This window comes from Haliotis rubra, unplaced genomic scaffold, assembly GCF_003918875.1.
Source record: "Haliotis rubra isolate DU_JTF1 unplaced genomic scaffold, ASM391887v1 Scf589, whole genome shotgun sequence".
Classification (NCBI taxonomy): Eukaryota; Metazoa; Mollusca; class Gastropoda; order Lepetellida; family Haliotidae; genus Haliotis; species Haliotis rubra.
This window is the reverse complement of record NW_025767289.1, coordinates 354222-370596: the sequence shown is the minus strand read 5'-3', so window position 1 is coordinate 370596 and position 16375 is coordinate 354222. Positions and strand designations below refer to the sequence as shown.

Here is a 16375-nt window from a genome sequence, read left to right as displayed (position 1 = left end):
TGCAGAAGGCTTAGACTGTATGTGAATGTTTATGACTATCAGGAGATCCAAGGATTTCAAGGCAATACTATTTTCATTCAAGACCATTGTCATAGACAATATATGCAGTTTTGGTGTTTCTGCACAATACCTGTGATCCTGGGTTTCAGCATGTGATAAACATTCTAAAACAAGTCACAGTTTGCTTTCCTCACCATTGTTTTCAGTCAGAATGAATGAATGAATGGAATGAATTATTATATGGACACTTTAATTATCTGTTTACCTTCTATATGTTCTTTCTTCACAGGACCCGGTTTCCATTCACAAGAAGTTTATTTCAGAGTGTTACAACAGACTAGAGGTATACTTTTCATTTGTACAATAAACCATAATTTTTCCTTATCCTGACTCATGATCTTTTGCTTATCTCCCTCTTCTAAGCGAATGGTAGTGGAACACTTGAATCCTTTGTAGTTCCCTAAAGCCGACATAAAAGTACACTCACCCTCGAGTTAACTACCTTTTCCAGTGCAAACAGTCATGTGATCAGCCTTACTTGTCACTCTCTCCCTTTTCGCCTAAGCGGATGGTTGGGCGAGCACTGGAGTCCCGTATACGGCATATATCCTTTATGTTTAGATCCTATTTATTGAAATTACGCTGTGTATGGTATTTGGCCATAACTAGTTTGTATTATGTGTAAAAATATTGAAGAAATTATTTGTATTTTGTGACATATTTCATCGTAATGTAACTTGTTTACATTTCATGAAATCTTGCAGTGTTTGCAGGTACCAGCTATCAGTGGCTGATCCTCACCCCCAATGCCCATCATTCATTAAGCCATGTTCTTCCACCTTGTGTTATACATATTGCATATCTACGCGACCTAGCAAGTCAACTCATCAGAGGTCGTTCAACGAGGAGATCGTTTTACCTCACGAAGCAGACATGTTTGATGAACCACCGTTACTTCTACCTGAAGTACCTATTAGATTGGCGACGCAGTCACCCTCCACGACTACAAGATCGTCTCCGGCAACCACAACAGCAGGCCAGCTGTTTGATGACCAACCAAATGGTTGTCTATGATGGAGCGACTGTTTGATGAGGAAGCGAAGGTACAACAGAACCTCACTTCAACTGGCAACGTTCGCAAATCCTCAGACTTGCACCTCACAGAACTACATCTGAAGTCAACTTTCCCGCAGCTCTCACAGATGTTCGTGAAGGCCAGATTTGCAAGAGAGAAGTCCGCGAAGGCAAGGTTCGCGAGAGACAAGTTCGCGAAGGGATGATTCAAGAGACAGACGTTCACGAAGGGATATATCACGAGGCAGAGGTTCGAGAAGGGATGGCTCAGCAAGTTCGCAGAAGGAGGAATTGTGAAGGCATAGCTCTACAGATCAAGAATTATCTGATGAACAGAGTGACTACGTTTTCCCAGAATCGGAGGTTACAGCTTGGATAGCTAATGGACTCAACTTACAGTCTCCGTCCAAGGATGTGGATGAAGTCTACACATATAAGATGTGCAACGACTACTTCGACTCAGTGGCTATTCCTCCTATTGAACTGATATCCAAGATGCCTTCGAACCTACGCAAAGAAAGAGAGAAGCTACTAGATCCCTGAACCAACATCTGCCATCCTTTAATGCGAGGAAATTCCCATTACATCATAGGGACCCCTTTATGAGAGCGCTGGACTTAGATGAGAATATGAATTAGTCAACGACTCTCGGAACAAGATCTACAAGGTGGAGGATAAAAAGTTGGCCCAACTTGATACTGCGACGAGAAGATCCTTCTTCGGATTAGCGATATCCAGAGCAATCAATGAGGCATTGATTAACAAGTTCCAGAACCCCAGTTCGGAAGAAGATCGAATGATACTATCTGCTCTGCTCACTCAGAAGAAGGACCAATACTTCATATCGGATCATTTGGCCTCAGCGTAGGCAGGTATCACTTTGATGAGGAGACAGGGTCTACTGGCATCTTGTTCCTGGAGCGACAGATTTACCCCACCACTACTTAGAGCTCCGTGGGCGGCGCCAACTATCTTCGGAGGTGAGATAGATGAAGCCGCTAAGGAAGCTACTCACGATACAAGGGAAGTCATGATGATCAAGCCAATAGATACTCTAGCCAATGTCATTCGTCATACTTCACAGAAGTATGACAGCAAGTCGAAATATTCCGGTATCCAGAAGGCTAAGGAGAAAAATACTCCAGCTTCAGAGGCGGGAAAGGCTCTTTTCGTCACCCATCCAGAAACTACAGAGCGAACTCAGGGAGAGGACGTACTCCCAGAGGAGCTAGATGCTGAAATTGGGCTTCGCAACGACTGGAGTCTTCCACCCCCAGCCATTCCCGTAAAACCATCGACAGTGGGTGGACGTCTACAAAGGTACTGGGAAAATTGGGGAATACTGGAGGATGACTACGTCTCACAAGTATTGCGAGAAGGGTGCAGCTCAAGGCCACACCACCGTTAACCCTCAGACCGATGGTCTTCGACTATGCAGACGAGCAAGCAGACAAATTACAAGGAGCCATTAATGCCCTGCTGATCAAGGATGCAGAAGAGAGAATAGATCAACATCATCTCACACCAGGCTTCTACACCCCAATTTTCCTTGTACCCAAGAAGAATTCCAAAGAGAAATTCAGGTTGATTTACAACATGCCGAAAATTCAATCAGGACTATCTACTGAAACCAGAGAGGTTCAGAATGATCCACCTACCTCAACTCAGACTACTCATCTGTCCAGCAGATTACATGGCCAGCATAGACCTTCAGGATGCATATCTGCACATCCCTGTACATCTGGAATCAAGAAAATATCTACGATTCCTATTCAGAGGTCAGCACTTCCAATGGAACGTCCTTCCGTTTGGAATATTGTCGGCTCCGTGGTTATTCACATGAATAACCAAGCCTATAGTCGCCTACCTACATCATCGAGGTCTACGCAATGCCTTTTACCTGGACACCGGCATACAGATTCATCAAAATGCCAATCTACTCCGGCATCAGCTGAACTTCACAATCAAGCTGCTCACACAACTAGAATGGCTAGTGAACCTAATTAAGTCAGAGTTGGAACCAAAACAAGATCTTCATTCTTTTTCAGAAGAAGTCCTCCTTGGGGTACATATAAGCATTAAAATGTCCATTTTAAGTCCTACGTCAGTTGTAACTATATTTTGCAATAAAATATTTATAAAATCAAAAACTCGTTTTGTCTTGTGAGACCACCCCTACAGGGCCCCACCGAACCCCCTACAGCCAAGAGCAGGTAACTCTCGCCGTCTACCTCGTACCTCACTTTTCATGCTGTCGTTCTGTTGAATAGACGTGCGTGGTGTTCGCTTGGAGTTTGCTCTCCTACCGATACGATGAGTGTAAAAGAGTCTCAATCTGTATGTATGGTCCCTTTCTTTACGCATGGGCGTCAGATGGACTTCATATGTTGATATTCTCATTCATCTTTTGTTGTAACTTTGCTGTGGGTTCTCTGTTTTCCAGCCTTGTGGCAGGCAAAATGGCGGACCGCGCGATCGTGGTTTCCTTGCTACATGTTCTTGGTAGCATGTAGTAGGGAGTTCATATATTATGTTTGCATATATGATAGGCTTGCCTAAATTCTCTGTCTTTTCAGCGAATTTGGTGGTAAGTCGTTGTTGAGTAATTTTGATAGTGTTCGTTTCGTATCACTCAACTCTACTCACTATAGTATCAGGGATAATCTACAACATATAGTTATATAGTCTCCCTGCTTGTATGTACACGCAGGTGCGGCTAGCCTTTTTTCTGCTTTGCATTGTATGTTTAGTATTTAAATGGCTGTAGCTTGTAGCATTTAAATATTGCCCGTGCGTTTTATTTATTGCTATTTACTTGTGTTTATATGTTTGCTGCGTCACAGTTCCTGCTAGTAACACTGGTGTGGTTCTGTTTGTTGCAGTTTAAGCCCTGTGCGTTGTGCCGTGCACACTACCGCCACAGGATGGTCACAAGGTGTGCCTCCGGTATTAGCCGAGGACGCTCGAGACGCTCAAGGATGTTCATAATAAGCGCCCTTGCATCAATATTCCTGTTACATTATGTTGTGTTATGTTACACATATACACATTTCATACGTTTACACACAACGTGGCTCATAGTGGCCGAGGTTGTGTCTTTCGCCTGGGTTTCTGCGCCTCACGCGCATTCTTTCAGGCATGCAGATTTTATGTTTTTCACTAATCTGCTTCAGGTGGGGGATAATTTTTGATGAAAGGTTTCTAAGGAAATCCCATTATTGTCCCCCCGCCTACGCCTCCCCCACAAACAATGTTGCTACACTAACGATTGATTTCTTACTTATAGCAGCAGCGCAGATCGTCGGTGCACGCTCTTATCTCAGACGTGGTTTCCAGACTCTGAAAGGAGATTGGTACCCGGTCTACGGGTAGAGGTTGCACCAGCGCATCAATTGGGGGAGGTCCCGACCCGAGCTCTGGCTCCAGGAAGGGTCCGACCTCCCTGGGACGATCGGACCCAAGCTTTGGCTCCGGGGACGCTCTGAACCTGGGGATTAGCACCGACCCGGGCTCGGCCCTGGTACGGCACTGATCCCCGGCGCCGGTAGCTCAGGCCTCGGCCTGATGTCTATCGACGCCTAGGCCAGGAGGCTGTTGAGTGTGACATGCCGATCACCTCGACGCTCCTAGGTCTACCCGTGTACACCAGGGGAACCCTGCATTGCCAGGCTACACCCATGTGTCTCGGGACCAGGGTTCAGACTCTCTGAACCTGGGGACTAGCACCGACCTGGGCTTCGGCCCCGGTACGGCGCAGATCCCCGGCGCCGATAGCTCAGGTCTCGGCCTGATGTCTATCGACGCCCAGGTGAATAGGCCGTTGAGTGTGGCGGAGCTACCGATCACCTTGATACACCAAGGTCTACCCGTGTTCACCAGGGGAACCCTGCATTGTCAGGCTACTCCCAGGTGTTTTGAGACCGCCGACCGAGCACTTATATATACCGTATATGACCGCTATAAGACGACCCCATGGATAAGACGACCCCCAAACTTGACCCTTAAAATCAGTGTCAAAATGGTATGTTTCGTGCATAAGTCGATCCCCCGCGATGGGGTCCTAATCGCGGCAAACACAGACCACAGACAATGACAGAAAATGCATAATATATTTTTCTTCTCTAAATATATTTATTGTAGCAACAAACTGGCTTGCTTATTTTACCCCATTCAACAATCACGAACTGATTACCGCCTCGTTTTCCATTGACTGCCAGTTTACAGTAACATCGGTAAAAATGTGTGAATTTAAATGGCTTCCGTGTTTTACCCCATTCCATGTGCTTACCAGGTTCATGAGAGTCTGTATAACCTTAGTGTTGATTATATATATTTTACATAAAAACTGTAAATAAAATTATGCAATGCTAGGATATATTTCTTTGGGTTAAATAATAGTATTCTGTATTATATTTTACTGACGACTGCGTCAGAATTCATCCCGTCATATTATTGTGCATGTTTGAACTTTTTTCCCCGGAAACGTGTGCACAGCTGATTGCTATTTCCGGCTCAGATACACACGGTAATCTTAATCCCTGCAAATAATACAATGCCCAGCAAAAACAACTTATAACTTAAAAGGTAAATAATCTTGTCTAGTGATGTTTAATTGCAAATTTGTCTCTACTGACAAAGTCGTCTTCTGTTGTTTGTTCACGGGAAGTGATACGATGTTGTTTTCTTACCCCTGGAAAAAAGTTTGACGAAAGCGTAACCCATGGATAAGACGACCCCCTTCTACAGACTGCTTTTTTTGGTCCTCAAAATTCGGCTTATAGACGGTCATATACGGTATATTTATATATATATGGGTATTTATATAGCACCATATAGGCTATGTTGTCCTATGCTCAGTGCGCTTTTGGAGAGTACTGGGGGAACCCTGATTTATCAGGCTACTCCTACGTGTCTCGGGATTGGGGTTTGGTCTAGAACCGCCGAGCTTCGGCTACGTGGATGCTCTGAACCCCGTGAGTAGCACCGACCCGGGCTTCGGCACTGGTAGGGCCATTTCCCGGCGCCGTTAGTTCAGGTCTCGGCCTGATGTCTATTGACGTCTTGACTGCAGGGGTTTACTGTATTCTGCCACAAACCCCGGTCGGAGCGACGCCACACCAGTGTCAGCTTCCCGGGAGACGGCGAAAATACTCCGTGTCGAGATCCAGTCTCTGCTGGGCAAGGCAACCAGCGAGGTGGTTTCCAATGGTCAGGAAAATGTGGGGTTTGACTCCATTTATTTCCTCGTTGCCATTAAGAACGGAATGTTCAGACCCATTCTCATCTGAGAGCTGAACAAGTTAATAGAGGTACTGTCCTTCAAGATGGAGACACCGCGCTCGGTGATCTCATCTGTCAAGACAGGGGATTGGCGCACGTCAATCGACCTCGAGGTCACGTACCTCCTTGTTCCATTGCACCCTGATTTCAAGATTTACCTTCGGTTCTTGTTCGACGGGATGTGCTACCAGTTCCGTGTGCTCCCCTTAGGCTACATTACGGCGCCAAGGGTGTTCACCATATTGAGGTTTATTACAGCCCAGATAGCCAGATTGCAGTGCCGCTGTTCTCACCCGTACCTAGGCAACTGGCTCATCGTGGTTTTGGAATAACTGTTGAGTCTGGGAACCTCACGATCAGTGTTGGTCACTATTACGAAACTGGGCCGAATTGCCAACCTCACGCAGTGAGATGGACAGACGTCAGGCGTCTCGCCGAGGGGCTCCCCCTGGAGACACTGTCGCTCTCAGTCCAGCCAGATACATCCCTACCGGGTTGGGGCAATGTTCTAGGCGACCTGCGGTCTCTTGACGACGAAGTCACAACCTGCACATCAATGTGCTGGAATTGACAGCAGTCAGGTTGGTGTTCGATCCCGCACGCAGGGATTCGAATTACCTTTTTGGCCATACATTCTCACTCTGAACGGGGCGCCACACCCGAATCCTCAGATTCAGTGGTTGGCTCGGCCTCTGTCGGGTCTAACCCTCAGACAAGCGGAATCCTGCAACCGTTGCAGACACAATTCTGGCTTTGAGGCGGGATTCGACACCCGTTCAGCGTGTTGATAGGTAGGGCGCGCTGGTGTGCAGGTAGGGGGATTTCATAATCCCTATTCTGTGGATTTAGTTCGGATATTGGAGTTACTATAACCTCGTTTTGGTTGAGAGCCTTATGACCTCCACCATTCCCATGGTACTCCATGGCTATTTCCATGTTTCACACCTCGTTTCGATGGTGCTCTGCCTAGGCAGCACCCTCTCATACAGCGCTTCGTAGATGGTATGAACAGGGTTCGACTGCCTCGGCGGCGACCCAGCCCACTTTAAAATTGCCAATTATTCTCAATTGGCTGTCTGGCCCTGACTTTTCAAGTATATCGTCTCTCTCACTTCACTTGTTGACGTGGAAGACGGCTTTACTTGTGGTGGTGAGCTCTGGTAGAAGGGTCGGGTACATCCATGCGATACCCACTGACCCGACACTGACAGTATTTTTTATACTGATTATGTCCGTATTCGCCTCCCGGATGCCTACCACTCTCAGTTCGATATTGCTTTCCACGTGACTGCTCATATCGAACTTCCACCCCTTACCCAGCCTTCAACACCGGGGACCAATCTTTCCATTGCTTACCCGTGACTGTAACGAACGAACGAAAGGGGTCCGTACGGGTACCCATATGTTCTGTTTGGTGGCGGGAAGACTGGGGAGCCTGCTAGCAAGCGGGCTTGATCTCATTGGCTTGTTTCTGTAATTGTTCGGTTACAATGCTAAGGTTTACCTTCCCCCGAGAGGTTGAAGGCAGACTGGGTAAGGCAGATGCCGCTTTGTTGGCAATACACAGCGGCACTGCTCAATGAAGAAATCGGTTCTGGCGCTCTATGGAGCCGGCAGAACACTTTCATTTGCCATTACCGACTTGACACGCATTCTAAGGTTCGTGCTCGGTTCGGCCTTTCCTTCTCACCAGTGGAGAGTGTCCTGCCACCCTGACCAAGTTAGTAACTGGTCATTGGTATCGGTTCTGTGTTCAATGTCGATATGGTTCATATCACTACATCGTATAAGCCTTACCACCCTTCGGGTTGGGTCGGTTTGGGTGTACATACGTCCCTTACGCCCTCTTCACTTAAAGGCAAGAGGGCGGGGCTGGTTTTGAATGCTTTAACCAGTCATATGCTATTAACCCGTCTTGCGACGGAATTGGGTACGAACCCCCTACGGGTCACTGTTTGGTATGCCTCTCTTCGAGCCGCATGTCACGTGACCAGGTTAGTGTAATAGTGAGCCAACACATGTTCGGCTACACTTTTCGCTATTCAGGGGATTTTTGTACGTTCACAGTTGTTTCCCTCTTCCCGAGACTTCGGTATTTGGGATTCTGTGTCAATCAGCACTTTGTGGGATGGTGGTCTACACTTACCCACCTCACGCCGAGAATGTTTGGTGGGGGTGTTTCATCCTGTTTTTCACTCGTACAATGCATGGCGTTTGTACTCATTCGATTTCCTCAGAAAGTTTTAAGCAAGGCTAATAATTTCTCTGGGTTTTATCGAGGTCCCGGCAAGCCCTCTTCCAAACAGGAGGGGTGCATTAGAGCATTAGTTTGCAGTACTTATTAGCTTGACTGCTGGGATCTTGGCTTTTAAGCGTTTAAATTTTTTACACTTTCCCTACCCTTATACCCCTCGCCACGCTTCTCTGGCTGGAGCTATATTAGGGTTGGGAGTTGTTTCGGCATGTCCCCATACATTCCTTTCCATTGTAATGGTTGGGGGTGGGTTTTTATGTCATGATTGATTTGAGCCAATTGACGTATAAGCTTGGGCTCTCTAGTTCCCGCCCTAGCCACGCCCCCACCTGATTGACATCAGCGGTCAGGTGGCTCGGTAAGTGTGTATTTTCTATTTCCGTATCGGTTGTAGATTTCACTCCACCACGGGTTTAGTTGTTGCCAGACAGAATGCCACTCCCGTTTCTAATATCTTTGGGAGTCTGTCATATGCTTATATGTACCCCAAGGAGGACTTCTTCATGAAAAGTTCAGCTTGAAAAGTGAGGTACGAGGTAGACGGCGAGAGTTACCTGCTCCTGGCTGTAGGGGGTCCTGTGGGGCCCTGAAGGGGTGGGGGGTCTCACAAGACAAAACAATTTTTTTGTTTTGTAAATATTTTATTGCAAAATATAGTTACAACTGTCGTAGGATTTAAAACGGACATTTTAATGCTTATATGTACCCCAAGGAGGACTTTCTTCAAAGAATTCATAACCTCTACAGGTTTGTATAAATTTCTGTGAATAAGATTCATCACAACGCAGAATCGAATTGTGGTCCCAGAAGATCGTTGGGTCAAGATACAAGCCATGATTCCTCAAGCAGTCATCTCTCCGTTAACACTACGAACATGGCAATGTCTACTCGGTCTACTAACCTCAGCGAAGGACTTGAAGATTACAACTACGTCTGTTGCAACGATTCCTGGCGAAACATCCGGACAGCGTCGACCCTATCTCGCTACCAGACATTCTCAAAAGGTACCTGCTTTGGTGGACTCACAGGTCGAATGTCTGCGGAGGAGCGTATTTGCAAGAGCTGGTCTTCGACACACATCTCTACGTAGATGCACCGTTACAGGGATGGGGTGTGCATCTGAACAACCAAGTTGCATCAGGAAAGTGGTCCAAAACAGAACAAGATCTTCACATCAGTCTGCTAGAAATGAAAGCTGTGATCAATGCCATACAACTATGGTCCAGTTCGCTGATCAACAGAATGCTGATGGTCCACACGGACAACTCTACAGTGGCATTCTCCATAAATCGGCAAGGATCAACAAGATCACCAAGCCTACTTCAGCTCACATTCCAGTTGTTCAACATCACGGAGGATGCAAACATCTGGATAAAGGCGTGTCACATAGCAGGAGCCAAGAACGTACTAGCAGACGCTCTTTCCGATCACTGCACCCGTCACCTACGGAATGGATGCTCCATCCAGAAGCATTTCGGAACATAAGGGAAATAGGATCCCCATGCATAGACCTGTTCGCCACGAGGTTCAACAAACAACTACAGACTTTGTCTCACCAGCACCAGATCCCCAAGCCTGGGCAACAGATGCACTGAGCATGTCATGGGAAGGACTAAACGCATACACGTTTCCACCCCCGATCTTACTACCGAAGGTACTGCTGAAGATCAGACAGACGTAGGTGCAACAACTAACTTTGGTCGCTCCTTATTGGCCAACGAGAGTCTGGTTCCTAGACCTAATAGAAGATCTGGAAGTCCAACCCTCAAGCTGCCAGAATGGCCGAACCTACTCAGACATCTGCACACCAAGCAAGTCCACAGAAACCCAACTCTGTTCCAGCTAAACGTGTGGACCATATCAAAACCTGTTTGAAGAAAAGAGGATACTCCGCCAGAGCAGCAAAAGCAGTAACCCTAGCGTTACACAGATCTACTCGCAATTTGTATGACAACAAATGGCTGAAATTCGAGAACTATGCAAGACGGAAAGGCTTCACAGCTATGAAAGCTTCTCATCCTCAAGTGGTGGAATATCTGTGTCATCTTAGACATACAAGATATCTGAAAGGTTCGACATTATCCACGTATCTGGCAACCATCAGTACAGTGGTCACTATGAAGTCAGGCATCAAGTTGACGAAAGTACCAGAATTACTTGCTCTGCTGTGATCTTTTAAACTGGAGGACCAGCAAAAGAAATTCAGAGCGCCAGCCTGGGATCTGAATGTAATTCTACGTCATCTCATGAGTGATGCCTACGAACCTCACACAGAAGACTCTGTTTCTACTTACCCTAGCCACGGCAGCTCGAATGTCTGAGATGCATGTGCTGGACTTTGGACGAACTAGATTCGACACGGGGCACCATGCATCTAGGACTGAGATGGGACTTTATTGCAAAGAATCAACTTCCTGGTCAGTTCCATGTACCAGCGCTATCTACGATCCTTGGACCAGAGGATACGCAAGACCTATCCTTGTGTCCTGTCAGAGCCTTGAAGATATATCTTCAACAACACTAAAACAAGGACAAGGAAATTCAAACGCCTATTCATCCCCTTGTCGTCGGAGACAACAGTGGAAGTCTCAAGTACGACAATATCGTTTTGTATGAGAACCGTTATATTGAGAGCCTATAAAGAAGCAGGACTAGAACCTCCAAGAGCTTCCAACCCACACGAAGTCAGAGCACTGGCGTCAACACTTGCTCTGCATGGAAATTGCTCCATATCATCAATGATGGAGGGCTGCTTTTGGAAGTCGGACACAGTGTTTGCCAACCACTGCCTCCGAGACATAGCCACCGAAGACGTCTCTGGCTTTCACCAGTTTGGGCCTCTTGTTGTAGCACAGCAACTAACGGTTCCACAAAGGCGCTGAGTTGGAAATCTCACCCTTTATCACGTTGACTCTTTGATAACTTTTACTAAGGAAAAGTATTAGTTTGAAAGTCCATGCGCACAGTCGAGACTAGGCTAGCATGAATGATCAAGACTCTGTATGGGTAAAGATCTTACCTGTACGTGAAGGGGTTGCAACTCATTTATGATAAAGATCTTTTGATAATCTATGGGTTGTTATAGATATATAGTAAAAAGAAGATACTAGTATATCTAAAAGCCACATGAATCAAGATGATTCAACTTGTCGGAGAGTGAAATAAGACCAAATGGTGGCCCCCCCGAGTTATAACGGAAGTTGGAAGAATAGGATCTAGGAAATGCCGTTACGCAGTTCCCATGGGGGGAAATACAGGACGTATCTAAGAACAGCTGATGAATCCAGGAAGTGACCTGACCCACCACCAATCTGTCGTATTCTACAAGCAAAAGATCATGAGTCAGGATAAGGAAAAATATGTAATTTTTTAAGTAAAATTGATACTTTTTACTTATCCTGACTCATAAGCCCTCCCAACCTCCCCGCTGGATACACTTCGATTTCACAGTAGATCCAAATGCATGGGCAGAAAAACAGGAGAGAGTGACAAGTAAGGCTGATCACATGACTGTTTGCACGGGAAAAGGGAGTTAACTCGTGGGTGAGTGTACTTTTATGTCCGCTTTTGGGAACTACAAAGGATTCAAGTGTTCCACTACCATTCGCATAGAAGAGGGAGATAAGCAAAAGATCATGAGTCAGGATAAGTATAAAATATCAATTTTACTTAAAAAGTTACATTTATGTGAAAGAATGTGCACAAACTGTGTTTTTGTCACATGTATTTGTAGTGCATTTTGTCCAAGAGTGATGGACAGTGTGTGGGAGGAATCTATGTTCATCAGTATTATCATCAGTAAATGGATTAGGATTGACTGTGTACTTTTAGTTGTTTATTAAGTCATTTGCACAGATCAATTTTACTGTTCATACCTCAATGAACCGAAAGAAGTTCACAGTCAGTCCTTATGATTTAATTGGACAATGAAAGAAACATGATATCTGCAATGGTTTGATGAAAGACAATTATATATATTAAAGCAGACAGAAATTATATGGGACTGATATACATTCATCATTTAGACATGCTATAGCTTGATATGTATCAGATGATTGTTTCATTTATGACACATAACTTTACACGCCCACAAAGTCAGTAGCCAATGAACAAAGAGTAGCATCAAAAACAAGGAATGTTGTTTCATTCCTTCACGGCCATGGGTATTGAAGGGTTGTTTGAGTTATCTGGAATATGTACGAAGGTCGCTAAAATGTTCTGTGCACAAATGATTCCCTCGAGTGTAAATGGGATTCTCTGACAATCTACAGTGGTAAAAGTAGTTCGCTTTGAAAGCTATGACAACATTTCTTAAATTCATTGGGGATTGAATCCAGTAACACATCACCAGTTCAGCCTATCGGAATGGAATTACAAGCACTATGAAAATGTAATTCTTCAGAATTAAATGTTATTTCATGGTCGGATGACTGATGTTGACTAATGGTGAACATTTCATCATACACTCACTGGCTATGAAGCTACAATCTTCTGAAGGATATATCTTGGTGTTGGTAAATAGGCATGTGAAAAACAGACATGTTTGAATAACATATAATTTCTGCACAATTTCTTCTATTAACAAGTGTTTGAATGGCAACATCAGATGTTTTTTGGCTTTCAAGATGTTACACTGTTTGTAATTGGAATCATTATCTATCATTTCAGTGATGTTCTATTTGATCTGCAATGTTGACCAAACCTTGATTGTTACAGTTATAATGTGCAGTATGTGTTCATATAGTTCATATAGTATGGTGTTGCACCCACTGTGTGTTTCAGATGGCAATGATTGGCATCGGTGGAAATGTTGTTGCCCAGACAGTGTCAAATGCAACCAAGTTACTAACTGCAGCAATTGTACCAGAGGTTGCTAATGTGCCACTTCCCTCCAAGTGAGTTTTACTACTGTATTACAGAATGACTACCATAACTGAGTTACAAAGACTGGCTAGCAACAGTCATTACTTGACAGTCATTAAGTGACAGTCATTATTTTGCAGTCTTTACGTGACAGTCATTCCTTAACAGTCATTACTTTGCAGTCTTTACTTGACAGTCTGTACTTGACAGTCATTACTTGACAGTCTTGACTTGACAGTCTGTACTTGATAGTCTGTACTTGACAGTCATTACTTTGCAGTCGTTTCTTGACAGTCTTTACGTGACAGTCATTACTTGACAGTCTGTACTTGACAGTCTTTATGTGACAGTCTTTACGTGACAGTTGTTACGTGACAGTCATTATGTGACAGTCTTTACGTGACAGTCATTACTTGACAGTCTTTACGTGACAGTCATTACGTGACAGTCTTTACGTGACAGTCTTTATGTGACAGTCTTTATGTGACAGTCTGTACTTGATAGTCTGTACTTGACTGTCATTACTTTGCAGTCGTTACTTGACAGTCTTTACGTGACAGTCTGTACTTGACAGTCATTACGTGACAGTCTTTATGTGACAGTCATTACTTGACAGTCTTTACGTGACTCTTTACGTGACAGTCATTACTTGACAGTGTTTACTTGACAGTCTTTATTTGACTGTCATTACTTTGCAGTCTTTACTTGACAGTCTTTACTTGACTGTCTTTACTTGACAGTGTTTACTTGACAGTGTTTACTTTGCAGTCTTTACTTGACAGTGTTTACTTGACAGTGTTTACTTGACAGTGTTTACTTTGCAGTCTTTACTTGACAGTCTTTACTTGACTGTCATTACTTTGCAGTCTTAACTTGACTGTCATTACTTGACAGTGTTTACTTGACAGTGTTTACATGACAGTGTTTGCTTGACAGTCTTTACTTGACTGTCATTACTTTGCAGTCTTTACTTGACTGTCATTCCTTAACAGTCTTTACTTGACAGTGTTTAATTGACAGCCATTACTTTGCAGCCTGTACTTGACAATCTTTACTTGACTGTCATTACTTTGCAGTCTTTACTTGACAGTCTGTATTTGACAGTCATTACTTGACAGTCTTTACTTGACAGTCTGTACTTGACAGTCATTACGTGACAGTCTTTATGTGACAGTCATTACTTTGCAGTCTTTACTTGACAGTCTGTACTTGACTGTCATTACTTTGCAGTCTTTACTTGACAGTCTTTACTTGACTGTCATTACTTTGCAGTCTTTACTTGATTGTCTTTACTTGACTGTCATTACTTTGCAGTCTTTACTTGACTGTCATTCCTTAACAGTCTTTACTTGACAGTCATTACTTTGCTGTCTGTACTTGACAGTCTTCACTTGACTGTCATTACTTGACAGTCATTACTTGACAGTCTTTATGTGACAGTCCTTACTTGACAGTCTTTACTTGACAGTCTTAACGTGACAGTGTTTACTTGACAGTCATTACTTTGCAGTCATTACTTTGCAGTCTTTACTTGACAGTCTTTACTTTGCAGTCCTTACTTGACTGTCATTACTTGACAGTGTTTACTTGACAGTCTGTACTTGACAGTGTTTACATGACAGTGTTTGCTTCACAGTCTTGACTTGACTGTCATTACTTTGCAGTCTTTACTTGACAGTCTTTACTTGACTGTCATTACTTTGCAGTCTTTACTTGATTGTCTTTACTTGACTGTCATTACTTTGCAGTCTTTACTTGACTGTCATTCCTTAACAGTCTTTACTTGACAGTCATTACTTTGCTGTCTGTACTTGACAGTCTTCACTTGACTGTCATTACTTGACAGTCCTTACTTGACAGTCTTTATGTGACAGTCATTACTTGACAGTCTGTACTTGACAGTCTTTACATGACAGTCTTTACTTGTAAGTCATTACTTGACAGTCTTTACGTGACAGTCATTACTTGACAGTCATTACTTGACAGTCTTTACATGACAGTCATTACTTGACAGTCTTTACTTGTAAGTCATTACTTGACAGTCTTTACGTGACAGTCATTACTTGACAGTCTTTACTTGACAGTCATTACTTTGCAGTCTTTACTTGACAATTTTTACGTGATTGTCATTACTTTGCAGTCTTTACTTGACAGTCTTTACATGACAGTCTGTACTTGACAGTCATTACTTGACAGTCTTTACGTGACAGTCATTACTTGACAGTCTTTACATGACAGTCTTTACTTGACAGTCTTTACATGACAGTTATTAAGGAGAACCAAGTTGTACCAAGAAATAAAATCGACCACCAATATTATCAGAAAATGATTTAGACACAGTAAGCACTAGTATCTGAACTTCATTGTCTAACATACATACCAAAGTCTCCAGGATTTGCAAATACATAAATCTAAACCCCTAAAAGCAATTAGCACAAGTTCCATTTTCATCAAATCTGTGTAAACTATCATGAAAGAAAACAGGTGCCAAAATTCCAAACAGTGGTGTGTGTTTTATACACAGATGTGAGTGTAAAAGGATACTGATGTTCTGATTTTTGAGAGACTGTCATGTAAAAACTGTAAAGTAATGACTGTCACGTAAAGACTGTCACATAATGACTGTCAAGTACAGATTGTAAAGTAATGACCCTCACGTAAAGACTGTCACATAATGACTGTCAAGTACAGATTGTAAAATATTGACTGGGTCTGAGTTCAGCTCAATCACCCAGCCTGGTAAACTAATCAGCTACGATGTCGTAGACCTCTTCACGAATGTTCCCAGAGATGAAGCCCTCACCATCATACGCAGAAGACTTGAAGAACTCCACCCAGACCTAGACACCCACCTCAGCATTGACAGTATAATCCGCCTCATCAACTCCTGCATCAGCTCAACCT

The 16375-nt window shown here is 43.9% G+C and overlaps 1 protein-coding gene across 1 annotated transcript in view; it reads left to right on the top strand.

The window, feature by feature from the left end:
* The window catches only part of LOC124254974 (ubiquitin carboxyl-terminal hydrolase 24-like), a 292052-nt gene that overhangs the window by 93928 nt on the left and 181749 nt on the right, over positions 1–16375 (top strand). The window contains 2 exon segments of the mRNA XM_046688817.1: positions 290–343; positions 13391–13503. Coding sequence (XP_046544773.1) covers positions 290–343; positions 13391–13503 — 167 coding nt within the window.